Below are 12,408 nucleotides of genomic sequence, written 5' to 3'. Positions count from 1 at the left end.
ACAATTGTCAACTGTTGTTTCTTTAGTTTATTTATAGATAGATTGATTATATAATAAGGTTTGATCCACAACCTTGAGTGAAGGAAGGTATGTAACATAGAATTTTTTTTAGAATATTTCATTTTGGACACACTTTCTCATTTCACATCAAAATCTCCAATACAATGTCAATAACCCGATATCTACTACCGAAGGTTATAATAACATAACCATAACAAATGGACCACAAAACAACTTTTCTAAACTTAAGGGACCATTTATTATTGTTTTTCCTTTATTTTTTTAATTTTATTATTATTTTCTTATTTTGTGTAAACTAAAACCAAATACTACTTATACAAACCACAAAAATAACAAAAGCAATTTTTATTTATTTATTTATTTATTATTTTTTTTATTTTATTTTTATTTATATTTTTATTTTTGTGGTCAATTGTACATTTTCAAAATCAGCATGATTATCAACTAGTTGTTTACTTTATATATGTTTATAATACAGCCTACAACCCTACATTATATTACATTTGAATCATGAATCCGAAACCTGCTTATATTAATAGTTATGTCAAACTAACTCTAATAAATATCAAGTGTCAGGAAATTTTTAAGTAAAAAAGCTGCAAATTTGTCACATATTTAACTTAGACAATCTTTGACCCAACCTGACAATTCGATCTACACTTAAGTAAAAAAAAAAAAAAAAACAAAATCAACTTGATTTGATTATCATTTTTTGTATTCAATTTACTAATTATGGAAATAAACATGTTGATCATAACCCGAAATCAACCCATCTATATTAGAGCGAGGCATTAAAAAAACTGACCAAACTTGACTAATCGCTGGTCTAACTCGAAAGTGATCAAGTACATAATTTGACCAGTATGAACATAATAATTTAGCATGATTCAAAGTCGGATTAGACCTGACCTAACTTAGGACCTGTTCTCTTCAGCTTAATTTCAGTTCAGTTCAACTCCAATCAATTTAGTTCAGTTCAACTCAATTCAGTAAATCAGAACAGGTCCTTAATCAGGTCAAACCTAGAGCCCTATAAGTGTCAAAACTAATTGAACGGAAAGTAACCATTTCATATTTTGACTTGTATTAACACAATGATTTAGCATTACTTAAACTAGAACTAAATCTCACTTACCTGACCCGACCTAACTCAACCAAATTGACCTAGTTTCCCAAATTTATACCTTTAGTTGAATGGCTTGAACCCCTAGTGACATGAATTATTAAGGGCCTTATCACTTCAGCTTATTTTCAGTTCAATTCAGCTCCAATCAGTTCAGTTCAGCTCCTAATTTCCTTCTCTCATAAAATATTAATTTCAGCTCTATTTAATTTAGTTCCGTTCAATTTAGCTCCAATCATTTTAATTCATCTCCAATCAGCTCAATTTAGTTCAGTAAATGTGAATAGACCATGACTCTTAAAATTTTGTTCTCCTTACAATAGTCTTGGTGTTTAGTTAGCCCACAATCTCACAATAGACCAAACAAAAACATTGGAAAAGAACCCAAACCCACCCACCAAAAAAAAAAAAAAAAAAAAAAAAAAAAAAAAAAAAAATCCGTAAAAAAAGAGGGGCAACACAAAAACACAATAGACAGCAAGTAGTAGTAGTAGTAGTAGTAGTAGGCAAAGAGAAAAGATCAGGTCAGCAAAGAGAGAGTTTGGTGTATCCGTTTATATCCCATCACTACTCTCACGCTCTTCGTATTCTCCGTCCTTCCCTACTATTTTAACCCCTTCTCTTCTTCCTCTTCAACATCTCTCTTTCTTTTTCTCTCTCCTCCTCTACTCTCCACTCTCTTTCTCTCTCTTCTCTTTCTCTCTCTAACCTTCTTCAATGGCTTCCCTTACTAGTTCCTCCGTCTCCTTCAAGTGCGCCGTTCTCCCTTCTTCGGTATATTTCTCTCTGATTTACTCCGTTTTTTGCTTGGATCTGATTTTGTTTTTGTTTGTCAATTAGGTTTTCGATCTGTTGTTGATTTAATCGATTTTTGATTCAATTGATTTGTTCTTCTTGTTGTTGTTTTGCATTGAGGTTGTGATTTTTGTTCATCTGTTTAATTTGTTGGTAGTTTGGTTTAATGATATGCACCTTTCTATTATTAATTAATTAATTTCTTCTATTAGGTAGTTGTGAAAATCACTCGTTTAATATATTATTATTTGAATGTATTTATCGAGACGAATCTAACGAGATCTCTAATACGGAGTATTTTTTAGCTAATTTTTTTTATTACTTTGACTTCAATAAGTCAATTTCAGGCGGAAATTATTGTGTTATATGTTAAAAATTTATTTCGATCATTCGAAATTTCAGTGTGAAGAATTTAGTGGACTATTTGAATTTTGATTGTTTGATTTGTTTTAGAGATATATAAATTTTTGAATAATGATAATTGGAAATTCCTAGTTTACAGCATTGTTTAATCTAGAAAACTAAGTAGCCTAATTCAGGGGAGATCTGCTCGTAGTTTATTTGTTTGTAGTGTATAATTTAATATGACTGAATTAATTTGATAAGGTCACTATGATTTTATGCCGTAAGCTGCGATCTTACTTTGTTATTGTCGAGTTCTCGAGTTTCACTTCACATTTTCTTTCAATTAGCGCACTAGTCTAATGCTGTGCTATGTTGTTCATTGCCTCATCTAGTTATTGTCGAGTTCTCGAGTTTCACTTCACATTTGTTTGTAGAGCAACTTTCATGGTTTCAAGTCCATTGAAACAAGACATGCATGGATTGTATGCACCTGTGTTGGCTGTTTGATAAGTGTTTGATCAGTCTATTTGCATGACTTTTCCCAAATGCTTATTTTCCTGTATTTTTGCTGTTGTGTTTGTATGATTTTATCATTCAGAGTATGTTCTAGGAATCAGTATTATATGGTGTTTATATCGTATTGTATGTTAGTTGTGAACTTATGCTTTGTAAATTTTATTTCTTGACAGTTTAACTCGAAGAACCATGGCCTGAAGTCATCAGTGTCATTCTGGAGGGCAAATCAAGTGAAGCCACGAGGCTTGAGCATCTCATGTGCTGTATGTTCTCTCCTTTCCCTCTTTATTTCTGTTTTTCGTTTCGTTTTACTGCTTTTTGAAGTGTGAGCAGCAATGACCGGTGCTTTTCTGTGTTTTTTTTCGTAATCATTATTAATACGATGGAAAAATTTTAAAGTATGATCGCAAAAGTTAGGGTTGTCCCAAACAATATGGACATCATTACATTTTCATGCAACAAGAATTTGCTTTGGCACGAGTAGTTGCTACTTTTAAGCTTTGTGATTGTAATATTCTACATCTGGTGTTCTTCTTTAGGCCAAGCCCGAGACACTTGAGAAGGTCAGCAGCATCGTGAGGGAGCAGCTGGCTATGACAAAGGATACTAAAGTTACCGGTGAAACAAAGTTTTCAGAAATCGGAGCTGATTCTCTCGACACAGTAAGTGTCTTTGGTTATGTTCTGTCATAAAAAAAAAGTATCTTTAGTTATGTTTTTCTACTTTTACAAGAGTCTTGAACTCATAATGAAAAATGCTGTTCTTTTATTCATCACTAGCTTGTCTGGAAAGTGTTTAGTTTGGTAGGATGTCAAGCCTTGTGATTTTTGATCAAGCGTTAGTGTTGTAAATTGTGATGCTGATCGGCAGATCAATATACATGCTTGATCAAGATTTCGAACATGCCTGCCTAATAGATGTTTGATTAATTAGGGTTAATAGTTGTGTGCACGTGGATTTCCTGCTGTTTATAAATAAGAATAAGGTTTCTATTTTTCAATTGCTAACAGTTTTTACAAACTTTTTTTTACAGGTGGAGATTGTTATGAAGCTTGAGGAAGAATTCGGTGTCACTGTCGAGGAAGAGAATGCTCAAACAATTACAACTATTCAAGAAGCAGCAGATATGATCGAGAAGCTTCAGAACAAGTAGAATATAGGATTTTCATCGATGGATGGAAATATTGGGTTTGTAGAATTGAGCACTTGAAAATTTTCTTTGCGTTTTCTCATCCTTGTTCCTAATCTATGTTCTTTAGATCTAGACAGTCTTGTTTGAACGTCTTGACCAGTACATGAATTGGTCACCTCGTGTGAGCATTGTTTGTGTTACAGTTCTGCTTTAGTTGATATTACCCTTAAGACATAAATTCAAATTTTATTTATCAATAGTAAAATTTTGATTGAATTTTAACTCTTATCATAGCCTCTTATTTTAGAGCCAATTGGACAACCTTTTGAGAATCCTGTAAATTGGCTTTCCAAGTTGATTTCTTGTACAGCTCATTTGCCAGCTTCTGTAAGCTGGACCTTTTTAACTTGTGCTTGATTTGCAAAAACATACTGGGGCGGAGAATCCTACTGAAAATTACAAATTTGTTGCATTCCAAAGATTAGATAAGGTCGAAAACTCACAATGCTAACATGTGATTGGTTTAATTCTGAAACGAGTTTGTCTTTTATTTGATTTGATAACCAAAGACATAAGTAATGTATTAGCCCGTAGGTTTCTTTTCCCCATACCTCAGGAGTTTGAGACATAAATTTAAAATTGTTGAAGGTCATCAACCAAACATTGGTATGAGCTTAAACCCTTCTAACCACTTGCTGGTATCTTGTACTAGACTTTGCGAATCAAATACCCCACCAACCAGCTCTTCACAGCATTCTTTGTACTAGGTTTCGTGAATCAAATACCCTTGCGAATCAACTACTCTGCAAAATTGCGAATCAGCTTCTTCACAAAATTTTCACCATACTCTGTATTCCATAAAAGGCATGAATTCATACTCCGTACTAACTTAACATGAGACATTTTATGTTATTATTCCAATAAAAAGAAGTCGCTTCACAAAATAGAACAAGGCACTCTTAAGAATTTCGCCTTTGTGATGAAACCAGTACGTATTTTAGGGTAATACAGACATACAGAGTACTTTTCACAGCTACACGAGTACACGGTTAAGAATTAGAGATGGCAAATGTCTTGGAGGCCTCCATTTACATGGTAGACTAGTTTGTTGAGCATTTAAACGAAAGATGTTCAACATAACAACTAATATAGTTATTTATACTAACATACACGAGCAATTCTATTTACAAACTAAAAAGTTACAAGCAGCAAACAAAAAGGTTAGAGCTGTCTTTAGTCCCAATCAGAATCAAAGAATCCAGCGTCTTTCATCTCTGAGTAGTATACATGCTCCAAATTCAAGTCTTCCTCCTGAATTCATAGTAGTAGCTAATATTATGACATCAAAAAGCAGGTCATTTAACATGGATAGTTAAAAAAAACTGCCAAGACATTACCTGAAAGAAATCTGCTAAAAAGGTAACGTATATGAGAGGAAGGTAAAATGCATGGTAGCATATATCTAGGGTGTCATACAGCCTGCGAAAGAATTAAGAACAAGGTTAATGAAAGCTGGTGGAGCCGGACTACCAGTGAAGCGGCAACTAACAACCACCAACACAGCAGAAATCTTACCAGAACCCAAAACCACTTCCACTGAGAACACAAGCAAATAGAGCCAACGCATTTACACCAAACATGATAGTAATGTACTTGTGATATGCAGGTCTTGCTGCAAAGCAATAAATACCATGTTAAAGAAAGCAAAAAATAACTGCATCTTCCAGCTTTTATAACTCTTAACTAGTAATGAATTTTCCAAATAGGCCATACTCACCAGGCAGTCTTTCTCTCCAGCTGGAATGGTACATGAAAAGTATGAAGCCATAGACCGCAGTCAGCACTAGCTTGTGCACAATCCACAAGCCCCACTTCATTCGATGCGCATCATTATTCTCAATGAACAATGGGACTCCAAGTGCAAATACATATATTCCCTAAAGAGGAAAAGGTATAAACCGGATCATCAATAAGTCCATGAAAGAAACTGCATTTTAGACCAAAAATTTGATGTTTATATGTTGAGTGTACACATCTTTTTTAGCACAGATAAACTAGTAATTTAGTATGCCATGAAAAATGAAAGCCAGATGAACACCAAAGATTATCAAAATAATGAGGCAAAGTTATGAAGCTAATAATGGAAGCCATCAACAGATTTTATAAATGCCTCAATAAGAATTAAATGAAATTCATAATAATTCAGCTCCATTTTAAGATAAAGCAAATACATATTAATATCAAACATAGCTACAAATTCACAAAACTACCAACCATACTGGTGAAAGATAAAAATACGAAGTCTATCAAATCAAGGGACATAGGTATTTAGCAGGGTAATTAAGAGAATGATTATATGGGTGATCCTGAAGCCACCAACCCCAAAGACTAGTTTTACAGCTATCTGGCCTGGCAAGAGACAAAATTCTTTGCTCCACAAGGTACTTTAACAGGGGAAAAAGAGGGGGGGGGGGGGGGGGGGGGAAAGAGAGGTCAATAGCTGCCAATGAGCCAGCATTCAAAATATCCCCATTTTCTATTCATGAATCGTCAACTCCGCTTAGTTGATTTAAGCCAAATCTCAAAAAGATATTAGAAAAAAAAAAACCCGTTTCGATCCTAATAGAAGAAGTAAGAAATGTAGAGAATAAACAAGAAATACCTTAAGAAAGACATCCAAACCAACTAAGATGGCAGAGATAGCAAAAGTACGAGTCAAAGCTTCAGTCCCACTTGCATAATTTCCTTGTAGAAGAAAAGCAATCAAACTCACTTCCAGAAAAAGTAACCCTGAAGTAGTGAATAGTGATAGAAGGTTCCATGGTAGTGTCTTTCCTGGAGTACACTCCCAAGTCTGTAAAAAAAAAAAAAAAAAAAAAAAAAAACATGAAGATTTAGACACCCGCACCATGCACAAAAGAAATTTGACTTGATCTAATTCCTACAGATTTCACTCAGTCTCTGAAAAGAAGGATAAAAAACACTAGGAATAGGAATAATTTAAAAAAAAAAATATATGTGAAGGTAAAGTAAGAATTACGTTGATAGATTTTTCACCAAAATATTGACCAGAAATAATTACTAATAGCAAGTGTTGAAACTGACTCTTCTATTTGTCAAGCTGAAAACTAATGAGATACGTAACACAAACTATCAAGTTCAAGTCAACTAGGAGAATGAATTAAGAGATAATAACTGTCAGATAGGGCTGGTAATTAGCATTCAGAAAGTAACGGAATATTTAACAGGTCTAAGAAACAAAAATATAACAGATCTAACCATAACCACATCAAGTCACTACAGCTTAAGATCAGAAGTGATAAATAGAGCATAACTGATGAGCAAAGTGATACAAAGTTCTATTATGACAGTATGACCAAACAGCACATTAGTCAGATTTTTCTCATATTAAAAATAGCATGGTAATGCAGCTGTACCAGATCAGAAATCATCAAACATAAAGTGAAAATAACACTCTTATCAATTAAGGAGTAATAAGTATGGAGACTGTACTTTAACCAAGGGCGAAAAAAAATATGTTTTAGGTGCCGATGATTATCATACAAGATTTTCTGCATATCATAAGATTCTTGTAATTGATCCATGCTTTTCCAAACCCAGAAAGCGGACAAAATTTCAGGTTTCACCCCTAGCTCAACTACTTCGATACACACCTCTTCCCATTCATCCACACCATATGACCATACTCTATTCTTATGAGTAATAAGATAAAATATACTGGCTCACAGCAACTCAGATGAAGGCATGTAGTGTGGAGATAAAATTAAGTCAAATATTTTTGATCCCCATTAACCTCATTCCTCTGGCCCCTCTCCTAGCCTTCTCCTAAATTTCTGCTATAGCCCCAAGTAAAACATACCTTACTTGAACTTTTTTCAGACCAAAAACTATTATTCTGACCAATGTGCACCCAGGTAAGATACAAAATCAGTCATTCCAATATCAAACAAGAACATAAGGAATTCCCTGAAAATCCAAGTCATGTCTTAGTTTCCTTGCCACCATATCAAAAGTCTGAAAAGAAGGCTAGGGACGAAAACAATGATGAAGGTGATCTCTAGAAATTAATTCAATCAATGTTGTACGTTCTGACCATCAGTCATTTCACAAAGCAAAATGAAAGAAGAAGGCGGAAAAAGGGAAAGGAAGTAAAAGATAATGATGAAGATATTAAAAGACCGAGAGAAGCATAAATGGTGAATACTGAATTTGTGATGGTAAGCTAATAAACATGACCTCTCTGTTTGTACTAATCTGGAGCAGAGAAGCACAAAGTAACAGCGCAATTATGAGCATATATGAGAAAGTACAATGTGAGAATGGAGGGAGAGGGTGGGACTGTGGGAGCCACTACAAGCCAAATCTGTATGAGAAGATTATAAGGGTGCAGTCTCTAGAATCTAGCAGGCTTGCAGCAGGCCATGTAAAATATTTCAAAGCTGAAGGGGAGATTGATTCCTGGATGTCAAGCCACTAGAGATGCATATGCCCTCTTGCGGGTTTCTTTTCTTCCCTAGAGCACCTAGTTCCTTAGTAACCCTTGCAATGTACAGTCATTGTTCTCATTTGACATCCCCAAATTATTCACCTTTGCTAAAGAATTCAACTTTTGACATATAGATAAGTAGACAAAAGGTTATAGTTATAACTTACAGAGGTTATACAATTTCACACAATTATTCCATCTCTCTTGAAATGATTGTATTCCCAAATGCAATTAGAATATTAGAAAGAGTAGCTACAAGATAGTACTACATTGTCTACATATGAAATGATAAGAAATTTGATATTGATGAAATCTGGAAACATGATGTAAGATATTGTACATTCAACATATTAGTGAGGATTAACTTTTATGCAAATCTTTATCATGCCTCAAAAGAAAAACTTAGCATAGATTCTACTAGCCAACTAGCTACATCGATCAAACTCGCCATGAGCTACTGCAAACTCCAGTCTTATCCCACTCCATCCCACTACAGCCAAAATCATAGGAAATACTCGGTAGAAGGCAAAGAGGGGAGGGTGAAGGAGTCAAAGAAGAGGTTTAATTGTCACACAAAAAGTTGTCACAAACTGATTAACCCTCAAAAAGGTCCAAATTTAGTACTTCATAGGCTGCCTCAATGAGCAAATTTGGAGAGTTCCCAGTTTAAGACAAGATTATTAGTTATAATTGTTATGACACTAAATCAATCGTTTCCTACAATGAGAAGTGCTAGGTTGCAGAGTAATATTTGACACACAAGCAAAACTCTAGATTTGCATAATCTTAACTTAGTACCAAATGAGTATTTAAATTCAAACCGGAAAAACGTAAGCATAACAAGTCTTTAATATTCATTGCAGCTTCTACACAAGCACAAACATGAATAATAAATTCATGCTTGGTTCCAAATCTTTTTAACACCCCATACTGATCCCACTACAAATGCCGGTTAAATCACGACATACATAATCCAGCATATCATTCCATCTAATTTGCAACATCTTTCCACGCCCTGATCCAAGCAAGCCTAAGTCCACATTTTAAACAGATTATCCTCCCATTCCCTAGAAATGCCTTCATGTTCTTATAAATCTTCCGCCCGTGACCCTTCTCAATGACACAATATTAATCTACCTAAATTAAGCTCAATACTTAACTTCTTTCTCAATTATTAACCAACAATCACGCCCCCATTCATTTCATTCAGCTAATCTTCTCATATTCACAAAAATAAAAAAAAATAAAATTAAATTAAAAAAAAAAAAAAAAAAAAAAAAACAAAACAAAACAAAAAACCCGTAAATCAAAAGACAAACATCAACAAATTTCAACAACATCAACAGAATTACTCAACTATAACACTAAATTCCAAATAACCCAGATTGACTTTTTGGTCTGTAAAAGACCCAGTTTAATAAAACAACAGAGGATCATAAATCAAAGGAAATGAGAGTACCTGAAGACAACACCAAGTGAAATTAAGGAGACTAACAAGCCAAACAATCCCATAATACGAATTAATAATGTGAGACCTTCCAACCCAAAGCTTCCTGTAGCTCTTCTTCACTTGAAATGCTAAGTACAAAAGGAACAAAGCGGAAGGTAAAATTAGCAAGAAATTGTGCCAAAATCCATGGCAATTCAACAACCAGTTGTAAACTTGATGATCATCTGGTTTGATACTGATAGTTTCGGCTGAAGAATTTGATTCCGATGAAATTGGGATTTCGAGAGATTGGGATAGTGGTAGAGATGACATTTTCTTCGGTTAACTCTAGGGTTATTAGCTGATCATTGAGATTTGAGAGGGATCAATTTGGGGATTTTGGGGGAAATTACGAACCCTAGTTTGCTTGCTACTGGAATTCTGTTTTCTGCTGCTGGAGATTTGATAATAAGTTGATTAGTGGTTGATTAGGAGAGAGAAAATGGAATTTTAATGACACGTTGGATATTCTCAGGAATTGTACCATTGTCAAGTTGTCATTACCTTCGTTAATCTCATTATATATGGAACCAAGATTAGTTTTTAGTTTTTTCTTTTTTTTTTTTTTGTTGAAAAAGGAATAAAAAATAAGAAAAATTATTACATGTATAATTTTCATAATTACAAAATATCACTAATTTGGTAAGGCAAAAGCTAACAAGTGCCCTCGAGACGATTTTTATCTAAATTCATTTATTAACCAAGATTAGTTGTTCATTTTGTTGTTCAATTTTTCTCTTAGTAAATGTGAGGAATGCTTCAATTATCAAACTAGCTATTTGTATAAATAAAGCACATGTCCATGTTGTTATGCCCAAATTGTATTGTTATGAGATCGATTGATCAAATACATCGTTAGAATGCCTTTAAGAAGGGTTTGAATATGTTTATATACGTGTTCCAAAGTAGTACTACAGAGTATTTCTAATGGTATTCCTTACAGCTACTAAATTGTTGAAAACCAAAATATTAAATTGAGTTTATGAAAATTGGTTGGTGGAGCCTCTTAGAACATGAATATTGGAGAGGATATCTATCCTCTTGAAGGTGGTTTTTGCTTACGTGGACATATCCTCTTTAATGCTAGGAATTATTGAGGATCCTTGAGGGGAGGAGGATGCTCATGAATCCTCTTTTGTTGAAGGAAAGTGAACCTTGTCTACCGCGCCAAGAGGATGACTAAATACAGCGTTTTAAGCAAAAAAAATGTAAACGGCGACGTTTTGTTAAATTAAAAAAAAAAAGGAAAAAGTTAATCTTCTGACAGAACTACAAAGTGGCGAAGACATGCAACGACAAAATATTTAAACCAACCTTCCATTGCTTGACAAGTGGCAGGTACTGATTTGTTATGTATGCTAATTATGGAATACTTATTATTATTATTATTATTATTATTATTATTATTATTAATGTTATTATTATTATTATTAGATTTTATCATTGAAGAAATCAATAACAAATAATCAATAATAATATGGTGGGGCCATATTTATAGTATAAAATATATCAAGAGGATACCCTTTAATGTGAGAAAAATACATGGAAGAGAGGAAAGAGATAGTGGAAAGTGAGGTGGATGAAAGAGAGTATGAGGTGTCAAAATAGGGTAAGGAGAGAGAATGAAAGAGAGGATAAAACCATTCTCTCCAATATTCATGCTCTTATAATTCCATGATGAAATTTGGCATGAGAAAGTAGCATATGTCTATTACTCTGTATGATATGCTCATATGACATATGCTCAATATAAAACTATAGGTCTATACTTGGCAAAAATAAGTTAAAACAAAATTAACTATTAATATTGTAATACAAGTATAAATTAAGAAAAGAGATAATTGCAACAATTTAAATGACACATATGACATATGTCAATGCACAACTTTGATCATTAATGAGCAGGGCTATAGTCTTTTCTCACAAAGCATCAAAGTTGTTATGCCAGCTGCTTTGTTTGTTAGACGGCCAAAGATTCTTCCTAGAAGAATTCAGGCAATCTAACAAACAAAGCAGCTAGCAGAGTGAGCTGACATAACAACTTTGGTGCTCTGAGAGAAAAAACCAAGATAGCAAAGTGACAACATATGTTTATTATGTTATTAATAAAAAAAAGTAGTCAAAGTAAGCATATGAATAGTGCAAAAGTCAAAATGTTACGATCATCACAAAACAAAAGAAGTATTAATAAAATTCATGTAGTCGCTTTATTTGTTACTCCGTATTCAACAAGAATGAGTTAGGTTAAGCCTTATTGAGGATTCACTCTAGCTATCTACCTATCTTCGTTTGTCCAAAAAAAGAAAAAAAGAAAAAATTAAAAAATAAATTGAATTTTATGTTTGTCCACCCAAGTTTTTACATACAGAAATGAACCATTTTAAAAAACGGTTATTGCTCTCAAAGAAACCCGCAAACAGCTCTCTGTTGCTATTACACGTACCAGGATATACCCAAAAACAATGGAGGAAAGAGAAAAA

General features: G+C 33.7%; 2 protein-coding genes across 2 annotated transcripts; one reads left to right on the top strand and one right to left on the bottom strand.

Annotated features, from left to right (window-relative positions):
• The first annotated feature begins 1,726 nt into the window (after positions 1-1,726).
• Positions 1,727-4,214, top strand: LOC145605715 (acyl carrier protein 2, chloroplastic-like). The gene is made up of 4 exons (XM_081661788.1): positions 1,727-1,918; positions 2,974-3,063; positions 3,340-3,462; positions 3,834-4,214. The coding sequence occupies exons 1-4, from the start codon at positions 1,862-1,864 to the stop codon at positions 3,951-3,953; spliced, it is 390 nt and encodes a 129-aa protein (XP_081517914.1). The 5' UTR covers positions 1,727-1,861; the 3' UTR covers positions 3,954-4,214.
• Positions 4,215-4,905: 691 nt separating this feature from the next.
• LOC145605118 (protein CANDIDATE G-PROTEIN COUPLED RECEPTOR 2-like) lies at positions 4,906-10,406 on the bottom strand. Its single transcript, XM_081661140.1, has 6 exons — positions 9,899-10,406; positions 6,595-6,786; positions 5,710-5,869; positions 5,508-5,604; positions 5,330-5,411; positions 4,906-5,243 (listed from the first exon to the last, which is right to left on the bottom strand). The coding sequence occupies exons 1-6, from the start codon at positions 10,199-10,201 to the stop codon at positions 5,166-5,168; spliced, it is 912 nt and encodes a 303-aa protein (XP_081517266.1). The 5' UTR covers positions 10,202-10,406; the 3' UTR covers positions 4,906-5,165.
• Positions 10,407-12,408: the final 2,002 nt, after the last annotated feature.

Source organism: Chenopodium album, chromosome 22, assembly GCF_948465745.1.
Source record: "Chenopodium album chromosome 22, dcCheAlbu1.1, whole genome shotgun sequence".
Taxonomy (NCBI): domain Eukaryota; kingdom Viridiplantae; phylum Streptophyta; class Magnoliopsida; order Caryophyllales; family Amaranthaceae; genus Chenopodium; species Chenopodium album.
This window is presented reverse-complemented; position numbering and strand designations above follow the sequence as displayed.

Coding starts and splice junctions, on each gene's coding strand:
- LOC145605715 (XM_081661788.1), top strand. CDS start 1,862: ATGGCTTCCCTTACTAGTTCCTCCGTCTCCTTCAAGTGCGCCGTTCTC. Junction 1,919..2,973: donor GCGCCGTTCTCCCTTCTTCG/GTATATTTCTCT, acceptor ATTTCTTGACAG/TTTAACTCGAAGAACCATGG. Junction 3,064..3,339: donor GCTTGAGCATCTCATGTGCT/GTATGTTCTCTC, acceptor GTTCTTCTTTAG/GCCAAGCCCGAGACACTTGA.
- LOC145605118 (XM_081661140.1), bottom strand. CDS start 10,201: ATGTCATCTCTACCACTATCCCAATCTCTCGAAATCCCAATTTCATCG. Junction 5,870..6,594: donor GTTTGGATGTCTTTCTTAAG/GTATTTCTTGTT, acceptor TTTCCTCTTTAG/GGAATATATGTATTTGCACT. Junction 5,605..5,709: donor CTGGAGAGAAAGACTGCCTG/GTGAGTATGGCC, acceptor ATTGCTTTGCAG/CAAGACCTGCATATCACAAG.